Source organism: Oratosquilla oratoria, unplaced genomic scaffold, assembly GCF_046742065.1.
Source record: "Oratosquilla oratoria isolate Oo_2021 unplaced genomic scaffold, ASM4674206v1 SCAFFOLD269, whole genome shotgun sequence".
Taxonomy (NCBI): domain Eukaryota; kingdom Metazoa; phylum Arthropoda; class Malacostraca; order Stomatopoda; family Squillidae; genus Oratosquilla; species Oratosquilla oratoria.
In genome coordinates this window covers 60,001-81,345 of record NW_027467620.1, presented here as the reverse complement: position 1 = coordinate 81,345, position 21,345 = coordinate 60,001, and the positions used below count along the sequence as shown (strand labels likewise).

Below are 21,345 nucleotides of genomic sequence, written 5' to 3'. Positions count from 1 at the left end.
ACCTTGGTGCAAGCCCATTCCCGAGTTCTGCCCCATGGAACAATCAAAAAGTGGACACCTGCCCTACATCGTTGCTGCCTCGTTTGAGGAGCATAAAGAATCACATGCCGACTCCATCGCGGTCTATACTGACGGATCAAAATCTCCCGCTGGTGTGGGCTGCGCAGCCGTAACATCGTCTCAAACTTTCACGGCAAAATTACCCTTCACCTCATCTGTCTTTACGGCTGAACTTTACGCAATTTTACTCGCTTTGAAGCACTTTATTCTTAATTCAGATTTTAATGATTTTACCATTTATAGCGACTCTCAATCATCAATTTTAGCACTTACTAATTTTATTCCGTCCCACCCCGTGATATCTGAGATCCAAGAGTGGCTAACGAGAACAGCAGCCAGGGAAAAAACTGTCCGATTCTGCTGGTCCCCTGGACACGTTGGTATCATTGGCAATGAGAAGGCGGACAGAGCGGCCAAATCTGCGGTGGCCCGTCCCTTACCATCGCGCGGGGACTCTCCCTTTTCCGACATCCGCACTACCATCTCCTCCCGCGTGCGTAGAAAGTTTGACACCACCTGGGACAATATTAGAACGAACCAAAAGCTACGGAGCATAAAATGTTCTGCAGATCGCTGGCCACTTCTTTCCCACCACAACCGTTTCTATCCGAAACTTTTAAACCGTTTACGTATTGGACATACAAAGATAACCCACGAATTTTTATTCTCTCTTCCCCGGATTCCCCCTTCTTGCGAGAGGTGTGGCTCTCCCTTTTCCGTTCGTCATTTCCTGCTCGAGTGCAGATACTACGAGCCTTGGCGGCGGAAATGGGGCCTCCCTCCTGACCTCCGTAAGATGCTTGGTGCTACACCCATGATACAACCCCTTGTAGGATTTTTAAAAGACGTTAATTTATTCTATTATATTTAATCTTAACTGTGTCGTACCTATGTATTGGTAATCTTACTTCTATTGTAGTTCGCTACTTAATGTCTAGGCTTCGTATATATTTCGTAATTATTTTAATAATTAGTCAGACAATAACGTTGTAGTTGTTTTAATTTTTAGAATCTAATATTTTAACCTCGTTATCTATTTTATCCCATGGCACGAATGGTCTAACGACCCTGTGCCGGGCTTTTGCCCACTCTAATTAATCAATCAATCAATCAATCATCAGCATCAAGATTGATGACATTTTCTGGACATTGATTTTTGGGACGTGGTGGTACCTCAGACACCAATGGAACATTGACATTGAAGTGTTTACGCATATTTTCAGCATGCTTTCCAAATCTTGATGAGAATTTTTGCTTAGGCCTTCCACAGCCACGTTTTGGAAGAGGTGCAAAATCGTCATGGTCATTGTCCTTTTTCCTTTTCTTTGGAGTGACTAATGTTGTTATGCCATCCTTCATTGGTAACTGATTCTATCTGAGAATCAAGAGATAAGAGCTCCTTGTGTAATTCATCTAAATAGTCTATTTCTTTGAGATTGTGCACTTTATCAAGGATTGATTTAATAACACCAGTACATTTGTCAATACATCTCTTCCTTTTTGACTTTCTTTCCTTCAGGTCATCTACAACTATACTGGAATCATCCAAATTTATACAATCTGCTTCCCCATCAGAAGACACTGGGTCATCACAGCACCCTCCTTCAGCTGCTATGATTGTTTTGTCCAAAGAAAGGATTGGCATACACCTGTATGACTTGTTCAGATCATCCCATGACCAAGAGAGGTCCTGAGATTTAAAGATGGAACAGAAGTGTTTACAAGGTAGCTTGGAAGTTTTCCAGAAGTAACATGTACAGGAAGGCATGACTGACCCATCTTTACCAAATGTGACAGTGTGATGCAAGCTTGGTACCATTCTGCTGAACACTTTAAAGATGCCTGTTAAAAGAAATTCAGAATACCAGAGTTAAATTTGATCAGGCATGTAATTTCTCTCAAGAAAATTTCAAATGTACAATATCCTATTCATGTATGACATGATCATAAACACATTGTATATTATCATATAGTGAAGTATGTGGTAAATTAAAAAAGACATACACATGTAATAAATTTTACCTTTTTTATCATCTAGAAGAGCTATACAGTCATTGGAAGAATCTTCATCAAGTCTTCTCTTGATCAAATTCACTACATCCTTAGGCCTATTTCGAAGGTATAGTGGTAGATGAGTATTATACTTTCTATATACTTCTGAAGCTCTGACATTCAACTCAATGTACCTGAAAATAAAAAGAATTTGAATTTGAAGGATAAATCACAGAACACATATCTTATTGATCAAGGTAAATGCTCTAAGTGGGCATTTAAAGGAAAGAATTCAATAAACTGACCAAGACAGGACTGATTATATAACAATTTATTATAGGCCTACTAACCTGTGGTATGAATCTGGCAGAAATGAATTTATGACAACTGTCAGTAATTCAGATATAGATATGGCATTACGGCTGTACTTTTCTAGATATGAGTACTTCAAAGTCTCATTCTGCCTTTCCACACCATTGTTAGTATATACAGCAATATTTAATGAGGCCTCCTTAAAGTAACTGACCCAGCGCTATAAGTAGAAAAAAATAGCAATGCAATTCAGAATAAATTAAGGACAACGAGAAGGAAGGTTTCACCTTGGTCAAATTGCAAAGTTTCATTGGAACTGTCCCATTAGTTACTGAGAAACTGTGGCTTGTTCATATGATGCAGATGATGGATGGACTACAGAGAGGGTGATGGCTATGTGTACACCACCAGTGGTGGTGGGTGTACATGAAAAGACATTTTAAGAATTGGTCATTACAATTTCTATGCAATTATTATTAAAATCTTCTTTTTTCATTAGTCACTATGTACCTTAGCTTCTGGCATCCATTTTGTCATAAACCAATTTCCAAGTTCTTTTGACTCTTTCCATGGCAAGCTTTCTTTGAGAGCATCCACTGCCTTTTTGCATGAGGCTTCACTAGAAGAGTTAGCAATCCTCCATAGATGAGCAAGTACAGTTGATTTGTGCTGAGCAACGCCATGAGACTCCTTTCGTACCCATTCTAACCAGGCCTTCTCACAGTGGAAGTCACACAAAAACACTCTTACACCTACAAAAGAAAGTGGAAATAATACCTATGTAAAATCATGATTCTGAATAGGTTAAGTTAATAGTCTAAATCTCATTCATAACAATGTCAGTCACTTGCCTTTGAAAACACTTTCAACAGCATGAATTTCCTCATTACTGAAATCAGTTAGGATCTACGTGATCTTGATGGCATATCCTCTCCACCAAAAAGGTCATTTTTGACATATTCATAGACTAATCTCTTCATAGTCCCTGCTCGCCTTATGCCAGATTTGGTTAGTTCAATAACCCTGGCAACAATTCTCTCATCCACAGGCTACATCATTCCTCCAACCTACATGGAAAGGTTCAACTAAATTCTAATATTCAACCCTCTCTTCTAATGGGAGGCTAGAGATTTAATAACATATAAAGACAGTGAAAGTGTATTGGAAACCTACCCAACACCAAAAATTGACAAGATTTCTATGTTTACTATTTTGGTTAAGAAAGCAATACTTTTACAACAGAGTTACATGCACATACAGTTGTAGTGTTAGAGAATACTTACAATTTATCTGGTACTTACAATATCTAGCTATTGGAAAGAATATATGGTGGAAATCTAGGTTATGTTGAGAGGAAATTTTTTCTAAGCAGAGTGCAGAGGAATAGGTACATACAAAAGATGCATTTACCAAAACCACTAGATTAGATTAGACATACATTTATACTAAGAGATACACTTACCAAAACTTTTGAGATCCTTTATCATGAAAATATTAATGTACTTTTAAGTTTTCTACCAAAGAGTTTATTTCATAAAACATAAAATATGGAGCATATACTGTACATACCTCTCCTCCTAAAGGATGACCTGTGTGTTCAGTCACTGCAGGAAGCTTCATGATATAAACCCTTTCAAATTTGACCACTTTACCATCTAAAAGAGCTTTTTTCAATTTTTCTGACTGCTTGTCTCTCAGATGCTTTACATTTTCTTCAATCTGAAAAAGTTTTCAAAATGTTTTGTTGAAAAATTTAAATTTAATTGAGATTAGATAATAGTAACAGTAGGGAGCCTAATATACTTTGCAATATAACTTCTATATTACCACCAACTAACATACCTTAAAATCAGGAAATCGAGCTATCTCTATTATGTAAATCTGGGCAGGACAGTTTACTTTCTTAGTAGGTTGAATATGGTTCCTCCTTTTACAGGCCTGTGGATGATCACTTCTCTAAAATACAAGAAGACATAATATTTTGGATGTTTTATTAAACTGCTGCACCCATTGCAAGGTAATACTCAGTAGAGAAAATATCGAAATGAGCGATGATAGCCAGATGCAGTAGTCTCCTCTTTGGAGTTTGAAACTTGATGTTTAAATTTGTTGCAAACTTCAAGTATCAATTCTGAATCTTCAATATTTTAAGACTTACAGCAATATCATCCCGTTCTTTTGCATACTTCTTTTTTTGAGTGGTCTTCAGGTCTGGTCCCTTGTGGCATGAAAGAAATTTTCTCCCCACAAAAATGAATGGTAAAATATTGAACTATAGGGATCCCTTGATTTTGACGGCTATAGTAAATTCTGTCTTCATGTTTTGGTTTCCATTCTGAAGGAAATATAATATAATAAGAAGTCACAGATTAGACCTTATTAGGCGATATGTAGCCTATTTTTATTATTATACACACCATTATTATATTAATTACTAGGCCTATATGATGATGATGATGATAATAATAATAAATATAGGGCCTATAGGCCTAATAATCATTGGGCCTATTTATTATATTTATGTGATGAATTTGATAGAATTAGTGGGAGGATTATTCATCATGTTCATGTTTTTATTTTTTTATTTAGGGTTAGGTGGGGGGCTAAAATAATAAAAAGTAGGCCTTAGCTTAGTAGTAGGGCCTACTAGCCCATCCATCATGATACAACACGTACATACACTACATACATCCAAAAAAGACAAATTCACCCGTACAACTTACCATCAGATCCAAATGACTTTTCTTCAATATAGGAGACAAACTTTGATTGTGTGCTTATCTCATAATCATTTAATTTATTCTCTGGCTAAGATCAATTAAGTTGGTGAAATGGACAACCGACATGGCATGCATGGCAGACGACTCCTGCATGGCATTGTCTCAGCCAGATGTCAGCTTCGCTACTCATCTGTCTACGCGCTAGGCTTCATAGGAAAAGTAGTACCGATCCGCGAAATGATTCTAACAACAATGTCACGTAATCGTGGGCAGTTGTAATTATATTTTCGATTTAAATACCATGATTAGACACATGACAAGCTATACATCTTCTACAATTATTTAATCAGTGTTAATCTGTCATTATTAACTGATATTTCGGATACAGGTCAGTGCTGAGCGGAGAAGCATGGGCAGTGGGTGCTACCTGGATTAATACAATGCCTGCATGGTCGCCGGCTCGCCGCCATCTTGCACAGGAACCAGGGCTGCCAGAATTCCGTGTTTTGACTATCCGTGCTTTGCTCTGATTGGTCAAGTTGTCGGACCACTCAGTGCACAGTTGTAAGCTATGACGTCATGCATTTTTTTTGTCAGTTTGCATGGGTAACTAAGGAAATGTTGGATATCTTAAATGCAGAGGAATTAACGTGATTGTTTACGGTGTTGTTTATAATAACATATTTGATAGTTTCGTGGATATACAATAGAAGTAGTTCATTATCTCATAACGCATTTTAATGAGTACATTGTAATTCTACCCCAAAATTAACCATACAAGTTTATAACAATAGGAATTAACCATACAAGTTTATAACAATAGGAATTAACCATACAAGTTTATAACAACAGGCCTATGATAACAACATTTAAAAGTACAAAATTACAACATGGTTATTTTACAATTTCTAACAGAAAGTCTGATGGCTTATACTTATAACAGCCACCCATCATATTTACTTCCTCTGAAATATATATCAATGAAGAGATTGACTGACATGAGAGGGAGTTTCTGGTTTTCGTCATTACATTATTCAGCTTGGAAAATGTTCTCTCAGCATCAGCATTAGAGGTTGGTAAGGAGAGAATATATAGAGCTAATGTGGCAATGTTCCCAAATTTGTTTGTATCGTCACAGTGGACATATGTTTTTAATTTCAAATAAAAACTCACAATATCAGATCTCGAGTTTCTGATCTAATCAGGGATTTTAATACAATCAAGGCTCCTCCACTCATTATCAATCACTTGAGGGTCACATCTAGATAGCCTCAGGATCATTGTAATAATGTTTCCAAAAGAGGGACCGGCAGATCTGGATTTAGGATCTAAGAATTCATCTGGAGCAATGAAGGAGGCCGTGTACCAAAGTTTGTTACGCAAATCAAATCGTTTTTTTCTTATTTGAACACAGAGAATTATGAGAAACTGCTGGCATCTAGTACGCACATTACACCGAAGTTGGGGATTATTGACTATATCTTTGTTAGAAGTGAACAGGTTACCAACCGCATGACCTAAGTATATTTGGTGTAATGTCCGTTTAAATCTACAAACACCGTCTAAATGCCATAAAACTAGATTTACCAAATGAAGAATTAGTGACAGAGTGAACCAGTGAGTTTATCAGCCGCGAAGTTAACTAAATCAACGTCAATTCATTTTGTTATAATGCTCAAATGTGAACCTAACATATAATAAAACAAGCTAAACAATATTTACAAACTTGAAATCACGTACAACTCGTTGAATTGCAAAATATAAATAATTTCCGTGTTTTCCGTGCAGGGAATCGTGACGTCACAGTTTATCCGTGTACGTCATCACTCGTCAGGTTCATCCGTGGATAGCAAGGGAAATTCCGTGAATGGCAGCCCTGTGGCTGGAGCGAGTGGTGGACAGGAACTCGGAAACAATTTAGAGGAAGAAAGAACTGCAATAGTATTATTGAAAAGTGACCTGCGTCTAACTGATAGCGAGTCGGATATGGAAATGCAATGGCCAACACATGTAGATGCAGCGGATAAGAAATGGCAGGAGATAGTCAACAAGAGAAACAGGAGGCGACGAGAGTAAGCACGACAAAACAGCGGAAGTGATAGTTAAAGTGCCCGGCACAAGAAACTGAATACTGATTCATGTGCTAGAAAAGAAGCCTTGGTGCAAGAAAAGGACCAGCAAATCAGTGTGACAGGAGCGGAAGAGACGAGCAAAGTAAGTACAGAGAGGAAGAAATACTACTTTCCGAGTGATACGCAGCTGACGTTTCACGAACAATATTGTTATGGGCCGCTACGCTAGGAAGGGAGCGCAAACAATTCAAACCACTTCTCAAAGAAAGGCGTAACAGAATGTACTTGACTGTGGAAGGAGATGAGGCAGTGCAGATACTAACCACCGTAGGATTTGATAATGTCATTATGGAGGTACCTGACCCTAGCGAGAAACTCACCAAAGTAATAGTATTCATGTACCCTATTATACTAGAATCTAACTTCCTATTGAACGATGAATGCTTTGTTTGGGCTAAACGTCGTGAGGTAAGAGGTGAAATAAACAGAATAAAGTAGTTGGTCTTATGAAGGGGGATGTGCCCGAAAAGGTATTCAACTCTGGTATTGGATATAGAAAGGTAGTAAAATTTATAGATCAGCCAGTGTTGTGTTACAAGTGTTCAGAGTGGGGACATATGGCCTGGAAATGTCAGAGCGACTTGCGGTGTCGATACTGTGGAGGCAAACACAATTCCCAGGAATGTACTTGTAGTGGCAAAAAAAAAAATGGGCATTGTGTTACTCCACGGTGCTGCAACTGTTCTGGCGTACATAACGCCGGCTCCGTGCTATGCGAAAAGAGGCCACAGCTGCGCACAGTGCAACTCTAAAGTACAGGGGAAGAACAACCTTGTAAACGAGAAGAGCTGCGGCCAGTCGAGGAATCACCACTACCGCCCGGAAACGTATGGAAGAAAAGGATGGAAAATTGCCGACGAATAGAAACGGAGCTACATCAGGTGTCATTCCGATGACACCTAAAAGTACTAAGGTGCCAGGAGAACTGTGGGATATTGTCGACGTAGTACGACAACTACAACAGGAAATTCGCACACTGCGGAAGATGGTAGAGGAAAATAAAAAGACCATGACTAAACGACATGAAAAACACAGCGAAGGTACAAGACAAACGAGTGAAGTGAGAAATACTGTTGATGGAAAAAGTACAACGGCGAGCCACAAAACTGATTCCAAATATCAAAAATAAATCATACGAAAATCGACTTAAGCACATGAATCTGTTTTCCCTAAAAAAGCGTAGACTCAGAGGTGACTTGATACAGGTCTTTAAGATTTTAAAGGGAATTGACAACATCAAAAGTGACCAAATTTTCACATTGAATGAGAATCAGACAAGAAACAATGGTCTCAAACTGTCCGGAAATAGATTCAATTTGGAAGTAGGTAGAAACAACTTTGCCAACCGTGTAGTTAATGAATGGAATAAACTTCCTGCACAGGTAGTGCAATGTAGTTCAGTTCGAAGCTTTAAGAATCATTTAGATAAATACCTAAGTAAGATGCTGTAATGATTATAATTTATCTTATATTATTTGTTTTTGTTTTGTTATAATTTGTCTGTCTGATTTTCATTTATTATTAGTTATATGTCAATTTATTATCATTTACTATTTACCTGTTTGTTTGTTATTCAACTATACCAATGCATTTATTTATGTATTTTAATTGTTATTTACATTGTTATAGTTTTAATTTATTATTATTATTATTATTATTATTATTTTTTTTTTTTTTTCATCCGACCTAGATATGGATCAAAAGGTCTCCTGTCGGCATGCTTTGCCTTTGTAATCCTTTGTAACTTCGTTATGGGGCCCTGGAAAATCTGATGTGAGAGATGAAATAATTCACAAGTGGGCCAGTATTCCTGAAACATTGCATGACAAAATGTTGAAACAGATAAAATGTATAATTGATGCTTGCATAAATGAAGATACAAAGGTAGATGGGGGTAATAGATAATGAGTACTAAGAGTTTAGATATCCTAATTTTGGAATGTGAATGGTCTACACTCTAGAACCACTGATGTACATGCTTATCTGATGTTATACGATATAGATGCTATAGCCCTCCAGGAAACGGCTCCTGAGGATGATACTATATTAAAACTGCGAAATTATCAGAGCTAGTACCTAGCAGCAGATAGACAAAATAATATTAGAGGTCTATTAACATACATTAAAAAGACATACCATCTGAACTGATATCCTATGGTATAAGAAATAAAATAGAAACTCTAATTGTTAAGATCTATACTGAAGGAAATACAATACTCATCGTCAACATGTATGTGCATCCACATAAATTTGACAGTGATGATATGCCAGTACTTATGTAATGATGTATGTTTACTAGTTGGTGATATCAATGCTAGACATGAACAACATTAATGGTCGAAGATGGTTACACTTTTTAGAGGAACTGGATGATATCAATATGCTGAGTTACAATGAACCTACTCACTTACGTGGAGGGAGGTTAGACTTTGCTGTGCTTTTCATTATGTTTGGTTTTTCAGCAAATGCTAATGTAGTCAGTAACCTTGTAAGTGATCATTTTCCTTGTCAGTTCTTATTCATATTGACAAAATACAGAGGAATGGACAGAGACAAAGGTACAAGTTGCCAGAAAGCATAAATAACGAACTAATGGCAACTATACAAAAATGGTATGCTGCATATGAGATAGAGGATGTTGATGTTTTTTCGGGACCTATTACAGGCCGTCTATCCTGTACTGACAAAATGTAGTTTTAAAGGGGTGAGCAGAAGAAAACACAATTATGCTAATGATAAGATTGTTCAAAGATGGAACAAACTACCCAAAAAATCGCATAAAGACTGGAGTGCGGATCGAAGCAACGAGAGTATTAAAGCAGCACTAGTCGAAACTGCGAAAATGTGTACAGAAAACAAACAAAAAGTGAGAAATAAATATTGGATCGATTTTTTTTTTTATGGAAAATAGGCAAAAGAATTTTTTTTAGGGGATATATGGAAAGAGTTAAATAAAGTTAGGGGAATTCATTGCAAGAGAAGTTCCTTCCCCGATGCTAAAGAAAAAGCTAATGAACTCGTCATGAAATGGTCTAAATCTACTCGTCTAAATGAACTACCACCAGAGGTGCAGACCTCGTTAAAAGAAAGGAGCAGCTTTAGAAAAGATATTGTACAGTGTCAGATTACACTACCCGCTGATACATGTTAACCTATAACACACGAAGAATTACTTAATGTTTTTAAAATATGGAAAATCAACAGCACCAGGAAATGATTGAATAACCTATGTTATCGTTAATTGCTTGGCTAGAATCAAGAATGGATCCTTATTAGATCTGATCAATATGTCATATGAAACGGGTTATTTACCTCAGGAATGGAAAAATGCTATAATTGTATCGGTTCCAAAGAGCAATGATGACTTTCGTCCAATATCCATGACGTCCTGCTTCTGTAAAACTATGGAAAGGGTAATACTAAACAGATTGTTATACTAGATTGAAGGGTTATTGTCGCCGAATTTGTATGGTTTTATGCAAGCAAAAAGCACTGCTGACTGTGTAATGAACTGCTTAAATAATCCTGAGGCTACCTGCAGGGCATTCATAAATATAAAAGGATCATTTGACCGGGCAAATAAAGAGGTGAAATTAGAAGAACTTGTGAACTTGGGAGTCACCGAGAAACTACTTAAGTGGATACAAAATTATACGAGTGATAGAAAGGCAAGAGTGTGGCTACAAGGGTTATATTCTATAGAAGAAGAGATCATCAAACTTTTCCTCTACTTTTCCTATCAGTCTCTTTTCTAATATTCTTAAAGTTCTGCCATGGGTGGTATAGAATATATTCCCCCATATTTTTTTTGCAGTCCGTATTGTCGCCTTTATTTCTATATATAGGGCATACTATATATTTATTCGAATCCTCAGGTACTTTTCCTACAACCCAGCATTTTCTCAAGATGTCTTTTACCCATGGAATCTCTTCTTCCTTAATGTTACAGGGTCCTCATCAAAATGTACGTACCCTTTGAAAGACAGTAAGTGCAGTATTTTTTTTTTTTTTTTTTTAGATTAGTACAAGATTAAGGCTTTAAGTTAAAGAATGTGATGAAATAAAAGAAAAGTTTAGTCTTTCCCCTTAGTCCAGTCTAGTTCCCCCACCCACTGCGTATATCCAATATCACAGTTACTCGTGATGTCATGGAATGAGTACATTTTTCTGAGACACCCTGTATCTAATGTCTCGGATGGAATCGTGTCTGCTGCTGCTGCTGCTGCTTTGACGTTTCTCATTTGTTTTAAGGACATTTCTGTTTCATCATGTGTAAATAGTCCTTCGTCTGATTCTAGAATTTCATTTCTATTGCTCTCTGGTTTATTTGCTTCCTCATTATTTCGTATATTCAACAGGATTTTGAGATCATTATTTTCATCTTCTCTTAATTTCCTTGGTGTCTATGAACAGTTGTTCGCCATGATCATCTTTAACAGCATATGGCTGCAATGCTGATGCCCTTCTATAGCTATAAGTTATGCTGTGAATTAGCTTTCTGGTTTCTTGTAAATCTTGTTCCAGGTCTCTCTCTATTTTCTCTTACGATATACCTTTTTCATTGTTTTTCACTCTTTCTGCCTCTCTTCGACCTTCAACATACTCCTCTTGATCTTCTTTTCTCTTTGTTCCCATCCATTTTCGGAATTTCTTCATCTTCTTTTTGAAAGCTTCTTTATCATTTTCGGCCCACCAGAGATTTTTTTTTTTTTTTATGTTTTACATTGTATGATGTCTTACATTGTATAATTTCCTCCGGAAGTCTTATGATCGTCAAGTGGAAGGCGTTCCATCCCTCTTCCAAATCTTCTTTTCCAACATCTTCGGCTCTATTTTCTCTCAAACTGCATTGGGATGCTTCTTTACAGTTTTCATCTATCAGATTTGGCCATTTCTAGTGCAACCACAACAAGCCAGTTGTCCGAATCGCATTTCTGAAAATTATTTTGTTCTTTGTTGACACGAGATCAATTACGAACTTGTCGGTGAATTCTTGCTGTATGGTATTCCACCTGCACCAAGTCCAATTGTGAATTTCTTGATCATAAAAACAATTCATGACACTCATGCACACAAAAATCGAGGAACCATTCCCATTGATGTGTTCTTTTCGCTGTGTGCTCCTATGACGTGTTCTGTTCCTTGGGGATCTTTTCCAACGTGTCCAATCAGGTCGCCCATGATGACTATATCGTCGTCGTTTGGTAAGTCATTCTTAACACTCTGGAGGTCTTCATAGAACACTTCTCTTTCTTCTGCCGGTGTATCTTGCTTGGGTGCGTAGACTTGTATAGAATTTAAATTAATTTCATTTGCAAAAAAAAAAATATATATATATATATCTTTTTTTCTGCTCCTCCACAATATATTAATTGTTTAGTTACCATGCAAGACCCTTGTGCCTCTTCCTGCAAGTCTTGTTTCATATAAACCAATCAACGTGTCAACTTTCCTTTCCTTCATCAGTAAAATCAGGTCCTCCTTTCCTCTAACCGTTCCCACATTTAATGCAGCCATTCGCAAAATTGTCAATAGAAAGCTCTTACTATCATTACAAAGGCAGGGTCCATTTCCGTGTGGTCGTTGATCAAGATTGACCTCAGGGTCCCGAGGCAAAACGTGGGTTTCTTGAGCACTATCACACATTCCCCGCCTTGCTAGGCCTGTCTGTCGCAGATCTTTCGAGACTGCGAATCGGTACCACTTGGCGTCAACTCCCTTCCGGTCACAGGTCTCTTTGCACCAAACCCAAGTAGAAGACGCCACTGGGAACGGGCCTTCGCAGCACTTGGTTAAAATGAAGCTTTCTCTCTTGTCCAAGTGAGTGGAAATCCTTGGACAGCGACAGGTAATATATCCTGTGCACTCTGCAGACCACAACTGATGATCCTTCAGCTCCGGTTCGAGGGGGTCCTCCTTCGAGTTCTCCGAAGCCTCTTGACTTTGAGGCAGAGTCGACTGTGAAGAACCTCTATGGTTTATCTGTCCAGTAATATTATTCATTTATACTTTTATTTCTATTCTATTTTAACTAGGATATTACCCATGCTTAAGCTTTGAATAGATGTTTTTTTCTAATATTTCATTGATCGAAAGAATGTGCTAAATAGGTGAATAAGATCGTCTTTCTTTAGCCAGAATAAAACTACTTCGAATCCTGTGCAACGTGACGTCATGTCGGACGCGCTGAAACTTGACGTCACCTCTCTTGGCCATAAGTTGTCTCTGTTGTCGTGACGTCACCACTCTCGCTTAGGTGGCAGCCAATCAGTCGTCTCCGTTTGCATGACGTCACTGTTCTCAACCAATCGGTCGTTTTGGTTGCCGTGACGTCGCGACTCTCGGTTCGCTCGCAGCCAGTCGTCAGTAATTTTGGAATGCTTCGGACAGACAGCTCTCTTATTATATATATTCATTTTTTTCATTTTATTTAATTTCATTTCATTTTATTTTATTTCATTTTGTTTCACTTTCCAACGATGGCCTTGTGCTTGAGTTGGGGTATTTTTCTTTCCCCGAGACCCTTTCGGGCTCTGGGTCTCTGAGCTGGAGAAGATCCTTCTGAGAGGTTCTTCTTCTTCTCTTCTTATTATTATTATCATTTTTTTTTTTTTTCTGGAGGTAGAGATCTCCTGGATTCGAACCGGGACCGCCGTAGTGGCCGACGGGAACTCATTGCGCCATCGAATCGGATTGTGTGTGTGTGTGTGTGTGTGTGTGTGTGTGTGTGTGTGTGTGTGTGTGTGTGTGTGTTTCTTTTTCTAGGTCCATAGTGGTTTCTTGTTGTCCATACCAGCCGTTCTTCCTCTTTATTGTTCATTTGTTTTCTCCCTCTTTCACAGCCGGATGGCTCTTTTTTCTAGATCCACAGTCGTTTCTTGTGTTTCTTGCCAGCCGGGCTTCCTTTTTCTTATTCATTTTTCCCCTCCCTCGTTCCTAACCGGCTGGCTTTTTTTTTCTAGGTCCCTAGTCGTTTCTTGATTCCTTGCCAGCCGGTCTTCCATTATGTTGTTCAGTTATTGCCCTCCCTCGTTCCCAGTCGGCTGGCTCTTTTTTCAGGTCCATAGTCGTTTCTTGTTGTTCCTTCCAGCCGGTCGTCCTTTTTCTTGTTTATTTTTTCCCTCCCTCGTTCTTAACCGGCTGGCTCTTTTTCTAGATCCTTTGTTTTTTCTTGTTGTCCTTGCCAGCAGGTCTTCCCTTTTGTGTTTCAATTTTATCTCTCCCTCGTTCCACACCGGCTGGCTGTTTCTGTATGTCTTATTCCTTTCTTGTTGACCTTGCCAGCCGATCTTCCTTTTTGATGTTCATTTTTCCCTCCCTCTTTGGCAATCGCTTGGCTCTTTTGCTAGGTACCTAGACGTTTCTTGATTCCTTTGCCAGCCGGTCTTCCATTTTGTTGTTCAGTTATTGCCCTCCCTCGTTCCCAGCCGGCTGGCTCTTTTCTAGGTACCAAGTCGTTTCTTGTTGTTCCTGCCAGCCGGTCTTCCTTTTTCTTGTTATTTTTCCCTCCCTCTTTCACGACCGGCTGGCTTTTATTGCAGGATCCTTATTCCTTTCGTCGTCCTCACGTGTGTCAGAAATCCCCCAAGTTTTAAGTGGCTAGGAGACCCAGGGACACTTGCCACCACATCGAGGAGGATATTCGAGATTAACCCTCAGAGGTCCTCCAACGAAAGGACCATGTAAGTGTAATAAAACCGAATGAATAAAATCGCTTGGCGTCGGCCAGAATAAGAAAATTAATACATATATATATATATATATATATATATATATATATGTGTGTGTGTGTGTGTGTGTATGCGCGCGTGTATGTATATATATATATATATATATATATATATATATATACATGTGTGTGTGTGTGTGTATATATATATATATATATATATATATATATATATATATATATATATATATATTCTGCTGAATAATACAGCATACTCGACGTTAATGGTCTTCTTATTAATACTTTCAGTCCTTTTTGCTATCTTTCTATCTGTAGGTGGAAGAGAGAGCACTACGTTACCAAATGAATCCATGGGGTGAATTTGTGGCACGCGCACAGATTTCAAGAGTATTCATGATATGTATAAGTTGGCAACTTCTCCATCAAGAATTGAATGGAGTCGGGCAAAATTTAACAAATAACGGCGTTCCAATGAGAGAAATTGAAAGAGAATTAAAGATAAAATGGAGAAATTCCACACTTTTCAGGCTAATATGGAAACTTGGAAGAATTGCATTGACATTGTTATCAAAATACAATGTCATTCACTTATAAAAGATATGAGGAAATACTGAAAGGATTTGTACATAGGAATTGCAAACTGAAAAAAACAAAAGGATAGCTTGAAATTTATCATATAATATCGTAACCACAGAACTTTATCTGTAGTAATGAAAAACAACTTAGCAGGAGTCAAAGAAAATTTCCAAACATAATAATGTCGTGTACAAATACTAGTGTGAATTTGACAAAGACAGTTCACTTTGTAATGAAGAGTATATTAGCTACACGACCCAAACTTGATCACAAAGACTCACACCCCTAAGGCAAAACGGGACAATAAAATCCCACATCACAAAAGTACATAAAACTGGCATTTCGCTGGTGGACCTCAATGAAAAGATAACAATACTGGCAAAGGACAGCAATAAAAGAAAACTAAAATGTTTGGAAGCAGTATTGATAAGATATCATCAGCCAGAAATGAATATCCAACAGAACATGTGTGGGTGCAACCTTGGAGGTATGTATATGGGGCACCCCACGGCGCGCCAAGGAGAAACTAAAGAGCACCTCTCCCAATTGATTCATGCTGTGTCATATACAATTCATAGTTTGGAGTTTCTGAAAACTAAATTACAAGAACAAGTTATGGATTTTTCCCCCAAATTTACCATGGACTCGTTTGGTAATGTAGTGTTCTCCCTTTCCACTCCAGTTAGAAAGATAGCGAGAAGGATTGACAGTCTTAATAAGATCATTAACGCCGAGTATGATATATTATTCAAAAGAAAATGTTTTCAAGAAAACATGCTCCCTAATTTTAGTAATACACACACACACACACACACACACACACACTTCAACGAATGGACGGCTTAGAAGACGTTCTGAAGAAAAGTGAAGTCTGTGGATCTCAACGCAAAGAGAAGTGCCTAGTGTTTTTGCAGGGTGGGGGGGAAATTGCTCGTGGAGTAGTGGGAACGTAGGGAAAGAGGAAAAGGGGAGGGATTACTGAGGGAAATGGAAGGAAATGAGGAGGGAGTAGACTTTGACCAGCCAGACAAGCGGAAGGTAAACAAAAGACTTAGCGAAGATCAAATGTCTAATAAAAATGTAAAGATTAGAAGTATAGAGAGGAGCAATACAGAAGAAAGTGACGAGAGTATGTTCCAGGGATTTAAAGAGGGTGGGGGGGACACAACCCCCCCCCCCCCGACTGATAAGACTGGAGGAGAGAGTTGATAAGGTGATCGAGGACTTGGAGCGTAAGTTAGGTAACGTAGACTCCATTTTTAAAAGAATTGAAAGGTTGGAACAACTAGAGAAGGCTAACAGAAACTTAACTGAAGAAATAGAGGACCTAAAAAGACAGTTAGGAAATGTAAAGGAGGAGAATGAGAAATTGAAGAAGAATAGTAATGAAAACAGAGAGAAACTAGCTACAGAAGCTAAAAATTGGAGAATAACTCAAGAAGGGAATAAGGTTTCATTCACTGACATAGTCAAACAGCAATTGAAAGAACATAATGAAGACTCAGTTATTAAAGTGATGAGACAGAAGGAGAATATAGTAAGAGAATTAGCTGACAAAAAGAAATGTATAATTATATTAGGAATGGAAGAGAAACATAACCCAGATAGAACTGCAAGAATCAAGGAGGAAAATGAAAGAGTGAGCAGTTTACTAAAATTAGTCCAGGAAGATGAACCAGAAATTATAAAGGAAATTGAGGAAAAATTCAGACTCGGAAAATATAGTACAGATAAGACCAGACCAATTAAGATTAAATTCAGGTCACAAACAACAGCAGAGAAAATTCTATCCAAGACAGGGAAACTAGCAACAAATGATCAATATAAAAAGGTATGGATAAAAAGAGAAATGAATAAGGAGGAAAGAGAGGCAGAAAAGCAGAAAAGAATTGAAGCTAAGGCAAAAAACGAGGAAAGAACGGAGTCAGAGAAAGAGAGATTCTATTGGAGAGTAGTGAACATGAAAATAAAGCAGTTCGACATACTAAAGAAAAACATAAGGGAAACAGAGAATGCAATGGAAGTGGCAGAAAACTAAGAGTGTCTTACACAAATATAGATGGATTGATAACAGGATTGAATGAACTGAATGATTATTTGAAAGAAAAAGAACCGGACATAATGGGAATTGTAGAAACAAAATTAAAAGGCCCACTACCACCCAACAGTGTAGGACATGATACATACAATTATTGGATTAGAAACAGAGAGAAAAAACAAGGGGGTGGAGTTATGTTCCTGACTAAGAAGGATATAAAAGTGAAAGGTGTCATATATGGAAAGAATACAGTAGAGATGATTATGATAGAAGTGGAGGACCGAGATAAGAAGAGCAGAAAATTTGTGATCAATTATGTGCCTCCGAAAACAGCCTCATGGGAGGAGAGTGAACATAAAAGTATGTTAGAGGACACAAAGATAGCATTAACTAAAATAATGGAAGACGGAGGAAGAATAGTTATGATGGGCGACTTTAATTGCAAAGAAATCTGCTGGGAAGAAATGACAGTAAAGAGTGGTGATGACTCATGGGGAAATGCTCTACTTGAGATGATTACTGACCATTCAATGACACAATGGATACAAGAGAACACTAGGTATAGAAATGAAGAAGAACCATCGAGGCTAGACTTAATAATTACATCTGAACCTAGAATAGTGGACAAGATTGAATATAAAACACCAATAGGTAAAAGTGACCACATATTGATTGAACTGGAACTTAATGAAGAAAAATATATGAAAAGAAATGAACAATATAGAAAAGGAAGAATGATGTATGAAAAAACAAACTTTGATAAAATAAGAGAATTCTTCCAACAAGAAAACTGGGAAGAAATATACAAAGAAGAAACAACAGTGGAAGAGAAATGGAATATTTTGACAAAAATTTACAAAAAAGGAGTGGAAAAGTATGTCCCAAGACAAAAACAAGAAAAAGAATATGTAAAATGCTGGTACAACAAAAGTTGTAGGGAGTTAAAGGACAAAAGAGACAAAGCCTGGAACAGATGGAAAAAAGACAGAAGACCTGAAAAATGGAAAATATATACTGGTTATAGAAATGAATATGTACAAAAGTGCAGAGAGGAAAAAAGAAAATATGAAAAAGATGTTATAGAAAAGTGTAAAGATCAACCAAAACTATTCTACAGATTTGTAAACAATAAACTGAAAAACAAACAAGACTTAGAGAAATTAAGACAAGGAGGAGTTGAATACACTGAGGAAATGGAAATGGCAGAAATTATGAACAAACATTTTAAATCAGTGTTTACAAGGGAAAATATACAACCTGAAGAGATTGAGTGGAAGGAAAAAGTCCCCCCTATGGAAGAAATAGAAGTAACAAAGAATGAAATATTGACACACTTGGGTAATTTTGATGTCAGAAAATCGCATGGGCCAGATGAAATAGCAAACTGGATTCTGAAAGAATGCAGGAATGAACTGGCAGACAAAATACATAGCATAATAAGCAGTTCCTTAAAAGAAGGAAAAGTTCCAGAAGATTGGAAAAAAGCAAATATAGTACCTATATATAAAGGAGGAAATAAAGAAGAACCTACCAACTATAGACCAGTCTCTCTAACAAGTACAATAGCAAAAATATGTGAAAGAATTATCAAAAGTAGATGGGTAAAATACTTGGAAAAAAACAACGTACTAAATCCAAGGCAATTTGGATTCAGACAAGGACGATCATGCGTCACCAATTTAATATGTTTCTATTCAAGGCTAATAGATATAATACAAGAAAGAGATGGATGGGCTGATTGTGCATTTCTAGACCTAAAAAAAGCTTTTGACAAAGTACCACATAAGAAGTTGCTTAAGAAATTAGAATATGAAGGAGGAATACAAGGTAAATTGCTAAATTGGATGGAAGACTTTTTGCAAGAAAGAAAAATGAGAGTAGTGATAAGAGATCAGCACTCAAAATGGAATGAAGTAATAAGCGGTGTCCCGCAGGGAACAGTTCTGGCCCCAATAATGTTTGCTATATATATTAATGATATGGATGAAGGAATTGAAAGCTATATGAGCTTCTTTGCAGATGATGCAAAATTACTGAAAAGAGTGAAAACTGAAGAAGATTGTGAATCACTACAGAGAGATCTAAATAAAGTACAAGAATGGAGTAGGAAGTGGGAGATGGAGTTCAATACAAAAAAGTGTAGTATAATGGAATTTGGAAAAAGCAAAAACAGAATAACAGGATCATATAATTTGGGAGAAGAAGGAATAAAAAAAGTAGAAAATGAGAAGGACCTGGGAGTCATTGTTATGAATAATATGTCACCTGAGAAACATATAAATAAGATTTTTGGAGAAACTTATAATTTAATAAGAACAATCAAAGTAGCATTTACATACCTGGATGAAGAAATGGTGAGGAAAATCCTAATCACCCTGATAAGACCAAGATTGGAATATGCAGCAACGATATGGTCACCAAGTACAAAAAAATGTATAAAAAAACTTGAAAGAATACAAAGAGCAATTACAAAAACTGACACCAACACTCTCAAAACTATCATATGAAGAGAGACTACAAAAACTTAAACTACAGACACTAGAGCAAAGAAGAGAGAGGAGATTTGATAGCTATTTACAGAATCATGAAAGGCATAGAAATTACTGATAGAGAGAATCTGATAAAATGGGATGACAGAAATACAAGAGGACACGGAAAGAAAATAAAAAAAGACAGCTATAGAAGAGATTTTAAAAAGAACAGCTTTCCTCACAGAGCAATAGACAGTTGGAACAAGTTAGATGAGAAAGTGGTGTGTGCAAAATCAATACATGAATTTAAAAATAGTTTAGATAAAATGAGATATGAAGACGGGACCCCACGAGCATAGCTCCCCTTCCCGTAAAATACAACTAGGTAAATACAACTAGGTAAATACACACACACACACACACACACTTCAACGAATGGACGGCTTAGAAGACGTTCTGAAGAAAAGTGAAGTCTGTGGATCCCAACGCAAAGAGAAGTGCCTAGTGTTTTTGCAGGGTGGGGGGGAAATTGCTCGTGGAGTAGTGGGAACGTAGGGAAAGAGGAAAAGGGGAGGGATTACTGAGGGAAATGGAAGGAAATGAGGAGGGAGTAGACTTTGACCAGCCAGACAAGCGGAAGGTAAACAAAAGACTTAGCGAGGATCAAATGTCTAATAAAAATGTAAAGATTAGAAGTATAGAGAGGAGCAATACAGAAGAAAGTGACGAGAATATGTTCCAGGGATTTAAAGAGGGTGGGGGGGACACAACCCCCCCCCCCCCCCGACTGATAAGACTAGAGGAGAGAGTTGATAAGGTGATCGAGGACTTGGAGCGTAAGTTAGGTAACGTAGACTCCATTTTTAAAAGAATTGAAAGGTTGGAACAACTAGAGAAGGCTAACAGAAACTTAACTGAAGAAATAGAGGACCTAAAAAGACAGTTAGGAAATGTAAAGGAGGAGAATGAGAAATTGAAGAAGAATAGTAATGAAAACAGAGAGAAACTAGCTACAGAAGCTAAAAATTGGAGAATAACTCAAGAAGGGAATAAGGTTTCATTCACTGACATAGTCAAACAGCAATTGAAAGAACATAATGAAGACTCAGTTATTAAAGTGATGAGACAGAAGGAGAATATAGTAAGAGAATTAGCTGACAAAAAGAAATGTATAATTATATTAGGAATGGAAGAGAAACATAACCCAGATAGAACTGCAAGAATCAAGGAGGAAAATGAAAGAGTAAGCAGTTTACTAAAATTAGTCCAGGAAGATGAACCAGAAATTATAAAGGAAATTGAGGAAAAATTCAGACTCGGAAAATATAGTACAGATAAGACCAGACCAATTAAG

General features: G+C 37.4%; 1 protein-coding gene across 1 annotated transcript; it reads right to left on the bottom strand.

Moving 5' to 3' along the window:
• Positions 1 to 1,363: 1,363 nt before the first annotated feature.
• LOC143023005 (uncharacterized) lies at positions 1,364 to 4,660 on the bottom strand. The gene is made up of 8 exons (XM_076181444.1): positions 4,523 to 4,660; positions 4,207 to 4,320; positions 3,934 to 4,083; positions 3,216 to 3,431; positions 2,875 to 3,116; positions 2,403 to 2,584; positions 2,083 to 2,246; positions 1,364 to 1,902 (listed from the first exon to the last, which is right to left on the bottom strand). Exons 5-8 carry the CDS (start codon positions 2,899 to 2,901, stop codon positions 1,364 to 1,366), a joined length of 912 nt encoding a protein of 303 aa, XP_076037559.1. The 5' UTR covers positions 2,902 to 3,116; positions 3,216 to 3,431; positions 3,934 to 4,083; positions 4,207 to 4,320; positions 4,523 to 4,660.
• Positions 4,661 to 21,345: the final 16,685 nt, after the last annotated feature.

Excerpts from the sequence above, each read along its gene's own strand:
- LOC143023005 (XM_076181444.1), bottom strand. The coding sequence starts at position 2,901 with ATGACAAAATGGATGCCAGAAGCTAAG. Across the intron at positions 2,585-2,874 it reads AATGGATGCCAGAAGCTAAG|CGCTGGGTCAGTTACTTTAA; the intron begins GTACATAGTGAC and ends TTCTACTTATAG. Across the intron at positions 2,247-2,402 it reads CTGCCAGATTCATACCACAG|GTACATTGAGTTGAATGTCA; the intron begins GTTAGTAGGCCT and ends TTTTATTTTCAG.